Source organism: Hyla sarda, chromosome 2, assembly GCF_029499605.1.
Source record: "Hyla sarda isolate aHylSar1 chromosome 2, aHylSar1.hap1, whole genome shotgun sequence".
Classification (NCBI taxonomy): Eukaryota; Metazoa; Chordata; class Amphibia; order Anura; family Hylidae; genus Hyla; species Hyla sarda.
This window is the reverse complement of record NC_079190.1, coordinates 332,169,710-332,190,568: the sequence shown is the minus strand read 5'-3', so window position 1 is coordinate 332,190,568 and position 20,859 is coordinate 332,169,710. Positions and strand designations below refer to the sequence as shown.

At 46.4% G+C, this 20,859-nt stretch overlaps 2 protein-coding genes across 5 annotated transcripts in view; one reads left to right on the top strand and one right to left on the bottom strand.

Moving 5' to 3' along the window:
• Positions 1-17,649, top strand: part of LOC130356426 (C4b-binding protein alpha chain-like) — a 298,320-nt gene extending 280,671 nt beyond the window's left edge. For all 4 annotated transcript variants that reach the window (XM_056557959.1, XM_056557958.1, XM_056557960.1 and 1 more), the window contains one exon: positions 17,303-17,649. In XM_056557959.1, the coding sequence (XP_056413934.1) occupies positions 17,303-17,493 (191 nt within the window). In that variant the 3' untranslated portion in view covers positions 17,494-17,649. The remainder of the gene's footprint in view (positions 1-17,302) is intronic.
• Positions 1-20,859, bottom strand: part of LOC130356430 (uncharacterized) — a 628,644-nt gene that overhangs the window by 590,525 nt on the left and 17,260 nt on the right. The window lies entirely within an intron of this gene.

Below are 20,859 nucleotides of genomic sequence, written 5' to 3'. Positions count from 1 at the left end.
ACTTCTTTGCGTTTGAGTTGTTCAAATCTATTTGAGAGATCTTTCAGAATTCTTTCCAAAGGTGTAATACAGACAGAATGTTCAATATCTGAATGAAATTGAGCACAATGCCTGGATACTCCATGTAGTTGGAATTTATTGCAAATGTCGTTGCGATGTTTATTCAATCTGCTGTGTTGGGTCTGTGTTGTACGTCCTGCATACTGGAGAGAATATACGCATTGAAGCACATATATGACATGATCAGACTGGCAAGTAAGTCAGGTTTTTATATTGAAGATTTCACCAGTTTTTTTGGAAGTTATGGTTGTCTGGCCGTGGGTGATTTCTGTGCAACACAGGCAGTTTTTTCTGTTGCATCTATAGCTCAAGTTTGTGTCAGGATCCGGACTAGCGGCTGGTGAAGACACTGGAGGTGGATCCCCTGTACCAGAGAGGCGATGACGCGGGCCGTACTGGGGAATCGGTTCTAAGCAGTTACTGGTGTTCACCAGAGCCCGCCGCAAAGCAGGATGGACTTGCTGCGGCAGTAACTACCAGGTTGTGTTCCCCAGTAGCGACTCGACCTCTCTGGCAGCTGAGACTGGCGCGGTACACAAGGACTAGACAGAGGCGAGGTCAGACGTAGCAGAAGGTCAGGGCAGGCAGCGAGGTTCGTAGTCAGGGGCAACAGCAGAAGGTCAAGGTACACAGGCTTGGGACACACTATAACGCTTTCTCAGGGCACAAGGCAACAAGATCCGGCAAGGACAGGAAGGGGAAGTGGGTTTTTATATGTTTAGAACTGATTGGGCCAGGCACCAATTAGTGGTGCACTGGCCCTTTAAATTTCATAGAGCCGGCGCGCGCGCGCCCTAGAGGGCAGGGCCGCGTGCACCGGGAGGGCAGTGAAGGAGGACGTGGTGGGTGAGAGACACGGGACGCGATCCGAGAGTGGGCACGTACCGCACCTCGGATCGCGTCCCCTCCGAGAACATGGACGCAGCGCTCGCGGTCAGCGGTGCTGACCGGAGCACTGCATACAGAAGCACGTCGCGAGCGCTCTGGGGAAGCAGCGGGACCCGGAGCGCTCGGCGCGACAGTACCTCCCCCCCTCCTTGGGTCTCCCTCTCTTCTTGGAACCAAGGAATCTCTAGATGAGTTCTTTGTCTAGAATATTGTCCTCTGGCTCCCAAGACATCTCTTCGGGGCCACAATTCTCCCAATCAACAAGATTTTTTTTTTTACCTCTGACAATCTTTGAAGCGAGAATTTCTTTAACCGAGAAGACGTCAGAGGAGCCCGAGACAGGAGCAGGAACGGTGACCTTGGGAGAAAAGCGGTTAAGAATGAGAGGCTTGAGAAGGGAAACATGAAAGGAGTTAGGAATACGAAGAGAAGGAGGAAGATGAAGCTTGTAAGAGACAGGGTTGATTTGACTTTTGACCCTAAATGGCCCGAGGTAACGTGGACCCAGCTTGTAGCTAGGGACACGGAACTGAATATATTTGGCAGAGAGCCACACTTTGTCGCCAGGGGCAAAGACAGGAGGAATTCTTCTCTTCTTGTCCGCATGTTTCTTCATACGAGAGGTGGCCAGCGAGAGCGACTTTTGAGTCTCCTTCCAAATAGAGGAAAAGTCCCGGGTCAAATCATCTACGGCAGGGACTCCAGATGAAGTGGGGATAGGGAGGGGGGGAAGTGGGTGATGGCCGTACACCACAAAGAATGGAGACTTGGCGGATGACTCAGAGTCTTTGAAATTGTACGAGAATTCGGCCCAGGGTAACAGGTCAACCCAATCATCTTGGCGGGAGGAGACAAAATGTCGCAGGTAGTCACCAAGGATTTGGTTTATTCTCTCCACTTGTCCATTAGATTGCGGGTGGTAGGCGGAGGAAAAATTCAATTTAATCTTTAATTGGGTGCAGAGTGCTCTCCAGAATTTCGAGACGAATTGAACGCCTCTATCGGAGACGATATGCGTAGGCAGTCCGTGGAGACGAAAAATGTGCAAAAAGAAATGCTTCGCCAATTGTGGTGCAGAAGGGAGGCCAGGGAGTGGAACGAAATGGGCCATTTTGGAGAATCGATCAACGACCACCCAAATGAAAGTGTTGCCATGGGATACAGGAAGGTCAGTGACGAAGTCCATCGCTATGTGTGACCAAGGCTGTTCGGGTACTGGCAGAGGAAGAAGACGACCTGCGGGCCTTTGGCGAGGAATTTTATCACGTGCGCAGACAGTACAGGAGCTTACGAAGTCAGTTACATCCTTTTCAAGGGAAGGCCACCAATAGTGTCTGGCAATCAACTGAGTGGATTTTTTTATTCCAGCGTGACCCGCCAAGTGGGAGGAGTGACCCCATTTGAGAGTCCGGAGGCGAAGACGTGGAGGGATAAAGGTTTTTCCTGGAGGAACTGGTGCCAGGGAAGCCGGAGCAGCAGAGATCAGACACTCAGGGGGAACGATGTGTCGGAGAGAGGTTTCTGCCTCCGTGGCATCAGTGGAACGAGAAAGGGCATCCGCCCTGACATTCTTGTCTGCAGGACGAAAATGTATCTGGAAATTAAAGCGAGCGAAGAACAATGACCACCTGGCCTGGCGAGGATTTAAGCGCTGAGCGGACTGTAGGTATGACAGATTTTTGTGGTCAGTGTAGATGGTGATCGGGTGGAGAGACCCTTCCAGGAGATGCCTCCACTCCTCGAGTGCCATTTTAATGGCCAGCAATTCTCGGTCACCAATAGCGTAATTTTTTTCAGGAGGAGAAAATGTTTTAGAGAAAAAACCGCAAGTGACATTTTTTCCTTTAGCATTTTTTTGAAGAAGAACCACCCCGGCTCCTACTGAAGAGGCATCCACCTCGAGGAACAATGGCTTCAGTGGATCAGGCCTAGTCAAGACTGGTGCGCAGGCAAAGGCGACCTTAAGGTGAGAAAAAGCTTCTTCCGCTTGGGGAGGCCAGGATCTTAGATTCGCATCTTTCTTGGTCAGAGCCACAATGGGAGCCACGATGGTGGAGAAATGGGGGATAAACTGACGGTAGTAATTAGCGAATCCGAGGAAGCGCTGGATAGAGCGAAGTCCAGAGGGGCGTGGCCAATCCAAGACTACGGAGAGCTTATCGGGGTCCATTTGAAGGCCCTGTCCTGAGACCAGATATCCTAGGAAAGGAAGACAGGTACGTTCAAAGAGGCATTTTTCAATTTTGGCGTAGAGATGGTTAACTCGGAGGCGCTGGAGCACTTGGCGAACATGGAGGCGGTGTTCCTCTAGGTTGGAGGAGAAGATTAGAATGTCATCGAGATAGACCACCACGCAAGTATACAACAAGTCCCGGAAGATCTCATTGACAAAGTCTTGGAAGACTGCAGGGGCGTTGCAAAGACCGAATGGCCTGACCAGGTATTCAAAGTGACCATCTCTGGTGTTAAAAGCAGTTTTCCGCTCATCTCCTTCACGAATTCTGATGAGATTGTACGCGCCCCTGAGGTCAAGCTTGGTAAAAATCTTTGCTCCGCGCAGCCGGTCAAAGAGTTTCGAGATGAGTGGCAGAGGGTAGAGGTTCTTTATAGTGATCTTATTGAGGCTGCGGTAGTCAATACAAGGGCGTAGAGACCCATCCTTCTTGGCAACAAAGAAGAATCCTGCTCCAGCAGGAGAAGAAGACTTCCTGATGAAACCTTTTTTGAGATTCTCCTGAATATATTCCAACATGGCCTCAGTTTCCGGAGCGGAAAGAGGGTAAATCCTGCCACGGGGCGGCATGGTCCCAGGGAGCAAGTCAATAGGGCAGTCGTAGGGCCTATGTGGTGGTAAGACCTCTGCCTGTTTTTTGCAAAAGACGTCAGAAAAGGCTTGATAGGCCTTTGGAAGGCCGAGCAAAGGAGAAGCATTAGAGACTTGGCTGGTGGGAAGCGACTTAAGGCAGCGTGAGTGGCAGGAAGAACCCCAGGATTTTATGTCCCCCGTGGTCCAGTCGAGGGTAGGAGAATGCCGCTGGAGCCAGGGTAAGCCAAGAAGGATGTCTGAGGTGCAGTTAGGCAGGACAAAGAACTCAATCCTTTCTTGATGGAGAACCCCCACGGTCATGCGTACAGGGGCCGTGCGGTAACGCACGGTAGAATTCAGGTGTTCTCCGTTAACAGAGGAAATGTAGAAGGGATTGACTAGACAGATAACAGGGATGTTAAACCGGTTGATGAAGGAGGCTTTTATGAAGTTTCCTGTCGAACCAGAGTCCAAGAATGCCTCCGCAGAGAAGGAGGCTTTATCAGCTGGAGAAATCCGCACTGGAATAGTCAGGCGTGGAGAGGAAGAATTTACACCCAGTGACGCCTCTCCCACGATCACTAGGTGCGAGCGTTTCCCTGACGCTGAGGACGAAGAGGACAATCCTTTAGGAAATGTTCTGCGCTCGCACAGTATAGGCATAAGTTCTCGTTCCTCCGGCGAGTCCTCTCTTTCTGGGTCAGGAGAGACCGGTCCACTTGCATTGCCTCCTCAGCGGGAGGCACAGTAACAGACTGCAAAGGATGCTGGAAGAGAGGAGCCAGGCACGGGTATCGCCTGGTGCGAACGAGATCTTTCTCCTGGCGGAGCTCCTGACGTCTCTCAATGTAGCGCATATCAATGCGGGTAGCCAGGTGGATTAGTTCAGTCAGGGAGGAGGGTATCTCTCGTGCGGCCAGACAATCCTTAATATGGCTGGATAAACCTTTTTTAAAGGTCGCGCAGAGAGCCTCATTGTTCCAGGCCAACTCAGAGGCCAAAGTCCGGAATTGTATGGCGTATTCGCCCACGGTAGAGTCTCCTTGGACAAGGTTCAGTAAGGCAGTTTCCGCGGATGAGGCACGGGCAGGTTCCTCAAAGACACTGCGGACTTCAGAAAAAAAGGACTGGACTGAGGCAGTGGCAGGATCGTTGCGGTCCCAAAGCGGCGTGGCCCAGGCCAAGGCCTTCCCAGAAAGTAGACTGACGACGAATGTCACCTTAGACCGTTCAGTGGGGAATTGGTCTGACAACATCTCCAAGTGCAGGGAGCATTGGGACAGGAATTCCCGGCAATTTTTAGAGTCCCCGTCAAACTTATCTGGGAGAGACAGGCGGACTCTAGCAGAAGAAGCAGCAGCTCGGAGAGGAGGAGATGCTGGAGCTGGCGGTTGAGGCTGTGGAGGCAGGAGCTGTTGAATCATGGCGGTCAACTGCGACAGCTGTTGTCCTTGTTGAGCAATTTGCTGGGACTGCTGGGCAACCACGGAGGTGAGATCAGCGAGGCTTGGCAGCGGTACTTCAGCGGGATCCATGGCCGGATCTACTGTCAGGATCCGGACTAGCGGCTGGTGAAGACACTGGAGGTGGATCCCCTGTACCAGAGAGGCGATGACGCGGGCCGTACTGGGGAATCGGTTCTAAGCAGTTACTGGTGTTCACCAGAGCCCGCCGCAAAGCAGGATGGACTTGCTGCGGCAGTAACTACCAGATCGTGTTCCCCAGTAACGACTCGACCTCTCTGGCAGCTGAGACTGGCGCGGTACACAAGGACTAGACAGAGGCGAGGTCAGACGTAGCAGAAGGTCAGGGCAGGCAGCGAGGTTCGTAGTCAGGGGCAACAGCAGAAGGTCAAGGTACACAGGCTTGGGACACACTATAACGCTTTCTCAGGGCACAAGGCAACAAGATCCGGCAAGGACAGGAAGGGGAAGTGGGTTTTTATATGTTTAGAACTGATTGGGCCAGGCACCAATTAGTGGTGCACTGGCCCTTTAAATTTCATAGAGCCGGCGCGCGCGCGCCCTAGAGAGCGGGGCCGCGCGCACCGGGAGGGCAGTGAAGGAGGACGTGGTGGGTGAGAGACACGGGACGCGATCTGAGAGTGGGCACGTCCCGCACCTCGGATCGCGTCCCCTCCGAGAACATGGACGCAGCGCTTGCGGTCAGCGGTGCTGACCGGAGCGCTGCATACAGAAGCACGTCGCGAGCGCTCCGGGGAAGCAGCGGGACCCGGAGCACTCGGCGTGACAGTTTGTTTGGAAATCTGCATTATTGATAGTGTTCCGACGTTGTTGTCGCAATTGACTGGGAGCTAACAAACACTTCAGGTTAGGTGCTCTCCAGAATGTTATTATCGGTGCTGTAGATAGAATTTTTTTTAAGATGGATATCTTGTTGAAGTACATCCCATGAGATTTCAAAATGTTCTTGATGTCTGTAGTGCTATTACTGTATGTAGTAATAAAATTTGAAGCGTATTTCTTAGTCTGTTCCACATTACCATTTTTTTGTTTCGTGCTAGGCAACTTTTTTGGTCAAGAAGTTTAGCTTTATCATAGGCATTATTAATTTTTTTTTTATTTAAAATTATTTTAATATGCGGGATCAGGCATAATAATCACTATCCTTTTGTACAATTATTTTCTTAGGCGCCGATACTGGCTAAAAGGAATATTCTGAATCCATTTTTTATAGTGACCACTAAAAAAAATTCCAGATAGCTATTAGCATCCACTGATTTAAATTGTGTGTAGATAAAAAAGGAATGTTGATAATGGGAAATACACAAATCTAAAAATGTGATGGTTTCAGTGTTGGACTCCATGGTGAAAGAAATGCCCCAATCATTATTGTTAAGAGTCTCCAAAAGTAAAATGTCGGATCCAATAGGGCCATCCCAGATAAAAAAAAAACAGGTCATCAATAAAGCGACGGTACAGAATAATGTGGGAGGACAATGAGGGATTGTCCAAGATAAAACGTTTTTCAAATGACCCCATAAACAGATTATCAGAAAAAGGTGCCACTTTAGCACCCATCACTGTGCCAGTCTCTTGATGGTACGTTTTTTGGTTGTAAGTAAAAAAAATTATTTTCTAAAATGAATTTAAGACAATTTAATAAAAATGTTCTGTGTAAAATAGATAGAGTTGGGTCCCGATCAAGGAATTCTCGAACACAGCTGAGGCCCTTGGCATGATCTATATTACTATAGAGAGCGGTGACATCACATGTAATAAGGGTCCATCCTGATTTCCAGGGGATCTCGAGCAGGGATTCAATAAGGTGTGAGGAATCTCGAAGATAGCTTGGCAATAGGAGGACATGCTCCTGTAGGTAGAGGTCCACATAGTGAGCCATATTGCTAGTCGCAGATTGTGTGCAGGAGACAATGGGACGTTCAGACGTTTTTTTGACATTTGACATCTTTGTGAATTTTTGGTAAGAATTAAAAGTAAGGTTTGTTCCCATTTTTTTATTGTGATGTAGTTGCGCTCATCTTTAGTTAATAAGCCCTGGTAATAGGCTTCATTAATTAAAGTGTGGAGTTCCATTTCTAACTGGGAAAATGGATCATAATCGACAATAGTGTAATATTTTTTATTTGAGAGAATGTGACCAGCTTTTTCATAATAATATTCTAAGTCCATGATGACCAGTTCGGGATTGAAACGCGTTGCAAATATACTTTAATATAATTCTTGGGGGACCAGCGCCTTCATTCAGAGGAAATCTCTTTTCCAATTCCATATTGTGCTTCTAACGGATAGACTGATGTTCCTTGTGGCAGCGGCTACTTTGTTTCCAGACACCACTGTAGGTGTGGGAGCGCAACACCTAAGGGTAAGGACCTCACTTGATTTCTACTTCTTTCACCTTCAAACGGTCCTCACTAGGGGTGCACCCCTTTTTTTTCTATTTTTTTCTTTTCTATTTTTCACTTATATAGTGGCTGAATGGCACAGCCTAGAGATGGCGGCAGATGAGGAGACCATATAGTGGCTGAATGGCACAGCCTGGAGTTTGCAGCAGCATGGGGAGAACATATAGTGTCTGAGTGAAACAGCCTGGAGGTCGCAGCAGCATGAGGAGACCAAATAGTGTCTGAATGGCACAGCTTGGAGTTGGCGGCAGCATGAGTAGAATATATAGTGGCTGAATGACACAACATGGAGGTGGCAGAAGCATGAGGAGACCATATAGTAGCTGAATGGCACAGCTTGGAGTTGGCGGCAGCATGAGTAGAACATATAATGGCTGAATGGCACAGCCTGGAGTTGGTGGCAACATGAGTAGAACATATAGTGACTGAATGAGACAGCCTGGAGGTGGCAGCAACAGCGTCAGGAGTCCTGAAAGTGACGAGGGGACAGAGTAGTGCGGTGGGTGGCAATACCAGTACCGGTGACGAAGGTGGGTGAAAAAAGGTCTGATGCAAAGGAATGTTTGTAACTGGTGAGCAGCGCCTTAAATCTGTTTGGCACTATACATATTTGTGAAGTGTTGGTGTGGCACCATGGTCAATCTACTCTGATACATCAGGAATTGGTGGGTGGAAATTCTGGCTGATCCATGCCTGATTCATCTTCACAAAGGTCAGTATCTCCACATTTTTCATGGACAGACAGAGTTCTCCTTGGGGTTACTATGGTTCCTGTCCCACTAAACACCCGCTCTGATGCCACACTACTGGCCAGGCAGGACAGCTTTTCCAGGGCTTTTCTGCTAGATGCAGCCACAAATCAAGTTTGGTTGCCCAGAAGTCCAGTGGATCTTCAAGGTGTGTTAGCATGGTCATGTTAAGGTATGCCACCACCTGCTGGTTCAGGTCCTGCTCCAGGTCTACCTGCTGCTGATGAGTTGCTTCACTATGTGGGTGAAGAAAGCTACTTATCAGCGACTGTAGACTCAGGCTGCTGCTGATGGAGCTGGTACTGCTCCTGCCACCCCACCCCTCCCCAGCCATGGCAGTGGAAAGTGAGCGCAGAGGGCCCCCCGAGTCAGACCTGCGAGAGGATGGACGATGGGGCAGATAGACATCGGCCAACTGACTATGTAGGATGTCTCTGTAGTAGGTCAGTTTGTCCTCCCTCTCAGTTGGTGTTATTAAGGCCCCCATTTTTTTGCGGTACCGAAGGTCCAATACAGTGTGCCAGAAGTCATCCTGCTGCCAAATGGTGACAATTCGGTGGTCACTATGAAAGCAAGTGAGCATGCATCGTGCCATTTGTGCAAGTGACTCAGCGGGACTCCCTGCTTCCATTTCCACTGCAACCGCCCATTTCACGAAACCTAAACTGTGCTCCACTGTGCCCCTCCCCCCCTCCTCCTCCAGTTCAGCCCCCACAGGGCTCATGTGGCCTTTAGATGTAGGCGCCACGTCTCCAGTGCCCTAACCAGCCATGATTTCCAACACGTGTTGTAGGAAATGAAGCTGTGGAATGACGTTGTTCATCCCATAATCCTGGCAACTAATAATGTGGCTTCCTCAAAGGGCCTGAGCAAATGGCAGGTGTCACGTATGAGCTGCCACTGGTTGACCTTGAAGTTACACAGGGGAGTCCCCCTATCTGCTTGGATCATCAAAAAATCGGTGATGGCTGTTCTCTGTTCATATAGTCGGTCCAACATATGGAGGGTGGAATTCCAATGTGTGGAAACGTAACAAATCAGACTATGTTGGGGGATACAGTTCTGACGGTGCAGCTCAAGGAGGGTATGCTTTGCGGTGAACTGAAAAGTGCTGAAGTGCATGCAAAGTTTCCTTCCCATTGTTAGGATGTCTTGCAAATGGGGGGAACACTTCAGGAACCGCTTGACAACCAGAATGAACACGTGTGCCATGCAGGATGCATGGCTCAGCCCTCCTTGTCGCAGCGCAGACAATATGTTCTTCCCGTTGTCGGTCACCATGGTTCCCATTTCCAGTTTTCATGGAGTAAGGCATGCTCAGATTTCTTTATGAATGACTTTTAGCAGTTCCTCCCCTGTGTGACTCCGTTCGCCAAGACAAACCATGTGAAGAACAGTGTGACACCGCTGTGCCCTGCACACATGGTATGCTAAAGGGGCACTGAGACTGAGGAGGCAGAATCGCATGCGGTCACAGGACCAACGGCCTGAGAGCGCGGAGGAGGAAGTGGCGTGACCTGTCCAAATTGGTGTTGTGGCTGTGCAGGAACCACATTCACCTAGTTGGCCGTAAGGACATGTATTGTCCCTGACTATCGTTACAGCTCCAGACGTCGGCGCTGGTGTGCACTTTGGTACACACTGACAGGTTCAAGGACTGGCCCACCTTCTCTTCCACAAAATTGTGCAGGGCTGGTACTGCCTTCTTCACAAAGAAATGACGGTTTGGGACTCTCCACCTCGGCTCGGCACAAGCTATCAGTTCTCTGAAAGAAGACTTGGACTGGAGCACATTCAGCTTCTGCGCTGTTGGATGAGTGGGTGCATACTGTTGTCTCTTGGCATGGCTTCGCCTATGGATTGCTGGTCAAATGAATGACTAAAAGTAGGAGGAGCAGGAGCATCTGGAGCGACAGAAGGAGGGTATGACACACAGCTCCCTTCGGCTGAGGTAGTGGAGCCTTGGCTGGCTGAAAGAGGGAGCGGCGTGCCACTGGTTGATGCAGCAGGCTGGACCACTACATCAGAGCCACGGCACTCCCAGGCCACTTTATGGTGGCAGAGGGCCATTGTGCCAACATTGGGACCTTGGCCACGCTTCACCTGCTGCCGATACATCTTGCATGTTAACCTTCTACGGATGCTTGATGGAAAACTGCCAGACCGCCGAATAGCTGATTTTCCCACCAACAGTCCGCACTATTTGACTGCTACTGCCACCATCTCCAGGAACCCCTGTTCCACCACCTCCCGGGAAGGTAGGCTGCCGCGAAGCAGGTGGTCTCCCCAGGAACTTTTGGCTCCAGAATTTTCACTTCTGCCACCATGCTGACTGCAAACCATGCTACCACCTTTCTGGCTCAGCTGCTGCATCCCAGAAAACCTGCAACCTTCTTCTCCTGATGATGATGATGATGAAGCCCCTTCTGCACCCGGCTGCCAATTGCGATCGGCTTCATCATCATCATCATCAAGTGTCTGAACGTCACTGATGTACTCCTCAGGTTCCTCAACAGTGTCTGCTTCAGGAACCTGAACGCTGACAACACCACCTCCCACGTCACTCTCCACTCTCATCACTACTTGCCCAGCTTGGGCTGCAGCTGCTGACAGTCCTCTATTAGATCGTCCTCACTGAATAGTGGAGCTGAACCCACAGCATAAGATACGTCTTTAGGGGAGGGAACAGCATAAGACAGAGGCAATGGGAGCAAAGGGACTGCTCCCGGGCCATGCCAACAGAGGATTGTGTCTGAGGAACCCACTGACTGTTGACTGGGGGTATCAGATGTCACTTGTGATGAAGTGGATGACCGTGTTAACCAATCGATGACGGCAGATGGGTTGCTGGTCGAGACACGACCGATAGCTGATACCAGGAGATCAGGCCTATCGCTGCAACTCCTGCTGCCACTCGCCCCTAGTCTGTTGCGGCCTCTTCCGCCACTCTGTGTATGTCCTGGCACTTCTCTGCCTGACATACTTAGTGCGTATATGAGGGGAGTACAATACGCTTCACTATGCTTAAAACAGTATTTGTCTAGAACAGCAGCAGGTGTGTACTTTTTGCTGTGCTTTCACAGTATCTAGGCCCTTGACAGATTAACAGGTACAAAATAGTACGCTACTTAGATGTAGGTATGTGGTATGCACTTATGAGGGCAGAAAAATGCCCTACAGTCCACTTAAAAATTATTTGCGTAAAACACCAGCCAGTGATTACTTTTGCCTGGCCTTTCACAGTATATAGGCCCTTGACAGATTAAAGTGCAACTGTCTTGAACTCTGGGTGCTATAACTTACACACAGTCTTTGTACTGTGTGCAGATGGTGTGTACAGCATTGTTTTTACCTTATTTTTGCAGGCTTTCATCACCCCAAAAAATGCTTTTGATCACAGCCACACACAGTCAGATAGGCATTGTGTGAGGTATGCTATGCCATGCGCCGCCACACTCACCCCCTGTGTGAGTGCTGGGACCGCTGTGTGATTGACACACAGGTCCCAGCACATGCGCCCCTCAGCTCATCTAACATGAGCGCCACCGCGTGTTAACCAGGCATGCACTCGCTCCCCCAGCGAGCGCTCGCTCCCACCACCGTCTGCCTCCTCAGTGCGGGAGCGAAAGCTCACTGGGATAGCGAGCGCTTGCCTGGATAACACGAGGTGGCACACACGTTAGATGAGCTGAGGGGTGCATGCGCTTGGACCTGTGTGTCATTCACACAGGGAGTGGGCATGGCGGCGGCGGGGCATAGCGTACCTTGCGCTACACCTATCTGACTGTGTGTCGCTGTGATCAAAAGCATTTTTTGGGTGATGAAAGCCTGCAAAAATAAGGTAAAAACAATGCTGTACACACCATCTGCACACAGTACAAAGGCTGTGTGTAGGGTATAGCACCCAGAGTTCATGACAGTTGCAGGTACAAAATAGCACACTACTTAGATGTACGTATGTGGTATGCACTTATGAGGGCAGAAAAATGTGCTAGAGTACACTTAAAAAATTTATTTTTACACAACACCAGCAGTACACATCAGTGCTGCAGCACACAGTTGCTGTGTACTAAACCCAAAATTGCACTCTCTCAAAGACTATAAGAATGAACCGCTGGGTATTATACCCTCTACAGACAAGTATAACCAGCAGACCATTTGTTGTGGAACAAAGACACAGAGTTGTGCTAAAAACTTATTCCTCTGTTAAGGTTTCTCCAGCTGAGCCAGCTTGTTCAAATGTATGAGGCAACACACAGCTCTGCCCCCCTTTGTAATACAATGCTGTAGAAAGTGACTGGGAGGTTAATCGCTGCAGTAAAATTATTTTCTGTCCACCAGAACGCTGACGTGACTAGGAGGTGAAACGCTGCTGGAAATAGCTTTTCTGTGTAACACATAAAGCGCTGTCTGTCCTCTCTCTCTCTGTAGTGAAAGGATAAAGTGACTAGCCCAAATATGGCTGGCGATTATATAGGGCTGTGACATCACAGGGGTGACTGGCTGCTGATAGGCTGCATCCTGCATGTGATTCAGGGTAATCCCGCCTACTCTTGTTCCTGCCTTTCCAGGATTCCTTGCCTCTTGTCCTCACATGTGGATCTGCCATTTTAGATGCCCTGGACCGCACTAAATGGAGTTTAATGAAGTAATTTGCGCAATAGAATCGTGGCGATATTTGCATTCGTAGCAAATTGAATCTTTCATGAAATTGGTAACGAATTTGTCATATTTGATTCGCTCATCTCTAGTAGCTCAGTTTATGCTAAATCAATGAAAGTACAGAGCCTGCCAAAATATATATCCTCAGGTTGTCAAATACATTACTTTTATTAACGCTGGTTGTTAAATTTTATTATTATAATTTGAGATATTGTCAGAAACAGATGCAGATTTAGTAATACCTGAGGTTCTCTTTTAATGTTTCTATTTATGTAATGTTATTTTATGGTCCCCTGAAATGGGGATTATGGTAGGCTACCAGCTGCTTCTGGACCTTTGTGTGTGACACTATATGTAGTTATTGGTGTTGAGCTCATAGCACAACCCAAAAAGGTGAGCAGATAATATATGATTACAATTTGCTTCTGTCATTGGTAACGGCACTTAAGGGTGCTCCTCTTCTACTTTTTTCTCTTTTATATGCTGAACAATAAACAATGTCATATACAAACCACACCTATATATGTTACATAATGTTCACTAGTAGTCCCCAACAAGAGGGGCACATAAAAGATGATAACATTGAGGACCACTCATACACCATCACTCTAACATGGCACCTTCCAGCACATTTACTCTACTTAATGTTTATTCATATTATCATTATACCTTCCGTAATTTAATTTAGTCTGCACCTTTTATTACTGTGGTGTTATTTAATTCAATATATCAACAATATGTAGTTAATCATAACCTTTCCCAACAAGCAACTGCATGCATCCAATATGTTTTCTTTTACATCTATTTCTAAGTGGAGGATTTAGAGCTATGTATCAGAATCACTGAGGTCTGTGGCCAACCCCCATAAATGAGGCATTACTATCATTAAACCTTTAAGGGTACCCCGATCGAACACCTTTATCATTTTTTTTTTTATAAGTCCTTTCTATTCCTGACATATGAGGGTTCCAGTTGTATGACGTTTCAGGGAATCATCTGTTCAGTGCGAACCTAATTTTAAATGGGTTGTCCAGGATTAAAAAAACACTGCTTCTTTCTTACAAAAACCGGCACCATTCCTGTCCACAAGTGTCTGGTATTGCAGCTTGGCTCCATTGAATGAGACTGACTTGCAGTACTACACATATGCTGTGATGGGCAGGAATATACAGTCAGAGAGTGTAAATACCTAATCCATGCCCCTCAATGTAAAACATTCACACCCCATAATCCCCCCCCCATCACCTGATATTTATCACCCATCTCCTGAAAAAGTTTACGCCCGTCTGACAATTTCCTGAATTGTCAGGAAAATTATAAACCCAAATATCTCAGGAACATGAGAGCATATCAAGAGATTATAAAGTCTCTAATCTCGGCACCCTAAATTTATAATAAAATACATTTTTTGGATTGTCCACAGCGCCCCTTTAATAAATAAATCGGTACACAATTTTGACACAGTTTATATAAATCAACCAAGAAAGGTATGTGAATCTGGCACTGCAGTAACTAGGAGTCAGTTCACACAGGTTGGAATGGCATGCTGTGATAAGGTCTGGATAGAGTGATGCTGTGGCTAGTGGTGCTCAGTCAGGACACAGACATAGGAAGGACAGTGAGACAAGTAGATATGGCACTCACCAATCATCTGTCTTCTTTGATTAAATCAAGACATCATATTATGTTGGTACACATAGCAGGTAGAAGCAGGGTTTGCAGGGGGCGCCGGGACAGACTGTTCCGCACATATGAGGTGCTTCCTCTAGCCGATGCATTGCGTCATCTCTTACAAGGATGTGCTAAATATGGGAGGCGCAGGAGGGGGAGGGACTAATTGTCATGACAACATATACACAAAATGTAATACCAACACATGACAATACTTGTGCTTTAAAGATAACAAACAAGAGAGGGGAGGTTATAATACAAGGTTGCTATACTACAACAGGAAAGAACTGAAATCATTATGATTGTTCAGCCCAATAGGTCCGGTTGCATCAAGCTCCACGATCCATCTTGCTTCCCTCTTCAATAGGTGCACACGAATCTGTATATGGAGCTGAAGTATACTTTTCCCCATGTAAAAGAAACCGCAAAGGCAAATGAGAATATATACTACAAATGTAGTGCGGCACATTATTCATTGATTTATGATGTGGGTATAGTTTCCTAGTTTAACAACCTTGCTAGCTTAGTTTATATCACAAAACTGGCAGTTCTTAGATGGAAAGTTATCAGAAGGAGACAATCTAGTGAGCCAATGTAAACCTTAGCAGGAGATTTAGTTTTGGTGGAAAATATGGTGAGATTTTTCAGTTAATCCCCAATCATCACATTTTTGCAGTAAGCAATTAGGGGCGTATTATTTTCCACTTCTTTCAAATCTGGGTCTGTCTCTAATATAAACCAGCAACGATGGATAGCATTTTCTATCATATGATTAAGGATAGAATTATTTAAGGAAAAAGTAAATCTAGGTTGAGCATGACATTTAGGTTTAGTTTTCAATAAGACATTCCTATCAAGACCCACTGCTCTGTTGAAACTGTCTTCTATTAGGCGCCTAGGATATTATCTCTCAATAAGGCATTTCTTTAACTCTTTAGCTTGGAAAACGCAGGTAGATTCATCACTGTTGATACATTTTAAATGCAGGAATTGTGAGTAGGGATACTATTCTGTACATGAAATGGATGGAAGCTATAATAGTGAAGAAGGGCATTTCTTGAGGTAGGTGTTCGGTAGCCCATGGTAACTAATGCATCCCCTATAACTTTTAGCTTAGTCCAATTCAGAGCCTCCAAAAACAGTAAACAGTAAGTAAATAACATATTTTCATTGTTTGTGGAGGTAGGCATATTCTACAAATTCTTGAAAAGCACCCTCTAGTCCCTCCCATACAACTAGCACGTCATCCACAAATCGTATGAAGAGTGTGATGTGCTTTGTAAACTGATTCAGCATGGAAAACACGTAACAATGTTCAAGGACAGCGAGGAACAAATTGGCATAGGTACAGGAGTATGGCGTACAGTCACCTGCCTATACCAGTCCTTGCCGTCCCTGAACTTGTGGGTTAAAATGAAAATGAGTCAAAAATGAAGGAAATTAAGTCGTTCAACTTCTCGGTCTCCAATAGGAGTTCACAAATCGCCTGTACACCCGCACCATGAGGGATGAGGGTGTATAGGCTTTTGATGTCAATTGAGGCTAAACGGTAAGTGCTCTGCCATTCAAAATTTTAAAGATATGTCAATAAATCAACAACAACAAATTTGTATTTAAGAATGGCTGCTTACTTTAACAGCTGATAATTTAGAGCGTACCTGTCATAGTGCAAAAAAAAAAGAAAAAAGTGATATGTTACTCAGGACCCAATCCTGATCATGTGCATATAATTCCTATGTGTCTCGGACCTATATATCCAGTGATATAAGCATTTATCTGCTGGTGAGTTACTTTTTCATTGTACAAGCTGGAGGGGGCGTGTCTGTCTGTCTCCCACACAGGAGCAAGCCTGTGCAGTCAGCCAATCAGTACTCTCTACTCTGTAACTCTTTCCTCTCTGGTTTTATGCTGTGTCATGTGTCAGAGGAAGATACTTGGAGCTTGTCTTCAGTAATCAGAAGACATTATGGTGAATTCATAACAGGATAAAATGTATAAATTTAAGAATAGATCTTTATAAAATTAGTGCAAGGATTTTTTAGATAAAAGTACAGCATTTTTATGAATACATGTTCTATCTGTTTTATCTTCTCCTAGTAAAGCTGGATGCTAATCAGCATAGTTTTACTATGTGTGTCATTCATCTTTCACAGACTCCTGAATGACTGATCAACTTCTTTGTCATTCGGGAGTCCAAGAAAGCTTTGACTATTTCAGCATGCTGGGAGTTGTAGTTTAGTAACAACTGAAACTGCAATGTTCGTAAATAACTGTGTTAGAGCAGTGTTGCCTCCAGCTGTTTTAAAACTACAGCTCCCAGCATGTCCACACATCCTTTATCTGTGCTTTTGCATACACAATAGAAATATCCTATACTGGATTCCGGTATGCTTTACGGACGGTATCCAGTATGCTGTAAAATCTAGACTAGTCTATCTGGCTAAAAGACAGGCGACCCCTAGTGGTGGCTATTTTGAGGGTTGTCAGTTTCAATAAATGAAAATGCTTTTTTTGCTATATAAATAATCATGGCTATTTATACTGTAGACTGACACAACTTATTTTCATGATTTTTTATAGAACCTGTTTGTGATCACATCTGGGAACTGCAAGAAGAAGCTCGGAAATGTACTTCAACTCCAGATGAATGGATTAAATATCTGCAGGTGCAGTACCTCTACCTTCAGATAGAGAACTTGAAGCTGGACATTGAGATTAAGAAGAGGCAACTGGATTCAACTATTCAAAGCAGTCCCTTATTACATAAGTAAAAACAAAGGAACAAAGGATAAAAAAAAGTTTGTTTGTTCTTGCTTCTTTCTTTTAAAGATGCCTGAATGCTTTAAGATGGTCAAATAGTCCATTTCTAACACTTGCTTACTTTATAAGGAACATATATAAAGCATAATAAATGTGCCTTTATTCAATGTGTGTTATTTTTTTTATACATAAGGAACCACTGTCTCCTTTAAGACCTAGTAAATCAGAAAACTAAATAAGATTAAACATGTTAGGTTAGTATTAAGTCAGAGATTTTTTTATTGAGTTAGGCAGGTTGGAACTCGATCAGACTGATATTGGTCTCCATTTAACTATTTAATTTATATAGTAGGCATGATGCTAGATATGTCTGACATGTTTCTTTTTTTTGTGCCCCCTCATGCTGGGGGGAGGGGCATGATGGCATTAGAGGGCGTGGCCGTGATGTCACGATACTCCGTCCCCTGCATCGCCCGTCATCAGCCACACAGCGATCCTTGCTCTGTGCAGCTGAAAGACTGTGCTGCAGGAGAGATCGCGGGGGTCCCCAGCGTTTGACCCCCGCGATAACACATCTTATCCCCTATCCTTTGGATAGAGGAAAAGATGTCTAGGGGCAGAGTACCCCTTTAAGCAGCGCTATAGAAAGAATGCATTCAGTCACATGGTTCTTCGTCAGGAAGAATGTATGGAAGCCTAATAGGGTGCTCATTACTTTTATTCATTTTGTGTTTGACTCATAAGGCTTTGATTTATAGTTGTACATCATGTAGTTGCCATGCCTTGATATATACAGCATATGCCTCACTTGCGGCATTTCATAAATTTGTGACGGAAGCGGCACCTGTCACCTGCTGATTGGCACCCCTGCAGTTACTGTGTTGGTCTGAATGGCTCCTATCCAGGGGCGTAGGAAGCCCCACAAATCTGGGGGGGAAAGCAATGTAACTGGTTGTGGCTTTGAAAAAAGGTGGAGCCATAAAAGGGGAGGGACTAAAGGGACGGGTCACTCAATTTTGCATGACAATACAGGTTCCTCATCACCGGTACCTTCAGGGAGCAGTTAATTCAAGGGATAGGGATCTGTCAGGACTGTGGGAGGTAGGCTGTTAGTGTGAGGTCAGGATGAGGGGTTAGTGTAGGCACCATTGACACCTTGACGAAACAGGGTGTACATGTATGCCGTGGTAGCAGTCTGGGTGTATGAAGTGCGCTTACAAGCTGAGCATTCTTCATTTACTGCTAATACCGGACATTATTGATCATGCCCCTCCCCTAATAAAAGTGTAAACAAAAATAAACATTTTTGGTATCGCCGCATGTGGAAATGGCAAAACTATTAAAATATAACATTAATGAAACTGCATGGTAAATGGTGCAAACATAAAAACTACCTAAGTCCATAATTGCTGATTTCTGGTCTCTTCATATACTAGAAAAAAAAGTTTATTAAAAGTGATCAAAAAGTCCAATCAAAACAAAAATGATACACATAAAAACTGCAGACCACGGAGCAAAAAAATAAGTCCCATAGGTAAAAGTCTTATAGAAGAGGACAATTACAAGCATTAAAACTAGTATACAAGGAGGAATAAAATCACCATACATATTACCACCATATTATTACTGACCAAATCCTGAATACTAAGACCAACATTACCAATAATCTATGTATACAAGGAACAAATTATACCGGCACACAAAGACTGGATAATACCGCCATACTGAGTAAAAACCACTATGTTCAGACTAACAATACGAATAATACCAGAATATAAACAATAACAGGACCAAATAATACTGCATCATCAGGAACACACTTTACATCACACAGTGACTGACTAATGCATCATACTGTTACTGAATAAAACCACTGTATACAGACCTGCATCTCCCTGTACAGTGACCATAAAGAAGTAGATACCAGCTGAACACAGAATCTGTATACAGAAAAGCAGTAGAAGACAGCACTGGATAAATCCATTGTCCTGTAGTCATCCAGATAGAACAGATAAATGATAGCTCTTTTGCACATATCTGGAGTTTTCCATTTCTGGTGCTGTGGTCTTGGACTTGTGTATTTTGGTATCCGTATACCAAACATGCAACAAAGTCCAAGTTCACAGCCCCAGAAATGGAAATCTCCGGATATGTGCAAAAGAGCTATCATTTATCTGTTTGTGCTCAGGGCTACAAACGTTGTATATGCATTGGTAGGATCACTGAGGCAGACCTCTTAATGGCGGTTGACGAGTGCCATTGGCCGACACTGCATACATATACCGTGACCAAAGGCAAACCTATAGAGGGCATACCCTATAGATAGTATAAGAATGTAAGGGAGGGTTGGGTGGGTTCCACAAAACTGTACGCCCCGCCCACAGGTACCGAAGGGAGTTATATAGCCCCACCTGCAGTTACGGTGCGTTAAACTCCAAGCCCCTCGCACAAACTCAGCCTTACAGGCTTCCACTTGTGCTCAGGGCTACAAACGTTGTATATGCATTGATACGATCACCGAGGCAGACCTCTTAATGGCGGTTGACGAGTGCCATTGGCCGACACTGCATGCATACCTTACGACTGATAACTGACCTTACCATAGCGGTTGAAATGTGCCATAAACCGTGACCGAAGGCAAACCCATAGAGGGCAAAAGCAAACCAAGTAGGAAGGAAAGCAGTTGATAAATCACCACATCAAACCAGAGACTAAAAGAATCGGACGTGTCCTTGCATAGACTGTAAGTAATAAGATAGTGCAAGTCTGACCAACTTGAATCCCAACAACCAGAACATACAAATGGCATCATGGAGCTAGAGGATGCCGGCACCTATTATCCACTTAAGGACCAATGACATCCCAGGACGTCATGGTGTTTTTTCCGGTCCCTGCCACGCGCCGGGCAGAGATCGGAACCGGATGCCTGCTGAAATGCTTCAGCAGGCATCCAGGGCAAACGCAGAGGGGGGCCATGTAGGTCCCCCATGTCGGCGATCGCTGCAAATCGCAAGGGAAATCGCCCTAGCGATCTGCGGCGATACCGGGCTGATCGGGTCTCTGGGACCCGACCGCCCGGTAATTTTGCATGATCTCTGTTGTCACAGACAGTCAGGACCATGCTGGAGGCTAGGAGCGAGGTGGCAAGCCTGCCACCTCTTCCTATCCCCTGCGATCCGTCGGTTAACTAACCGACCAATCGCAGAGGGGGCGGTTACTTCCTCCGGAAGTCCGGAGAGGACGGGAGGAAGACCGGAGGACGTGGCGGGGGACGGGGTTGTGCTGGGGCCTGGCCCCGGTACTTACCTCGTCCCTGAAGACCCGGATCCTGGCGATGAAGACGGCAGCGGCGGCGACAGGTGAGTTCCTCTTCAGCC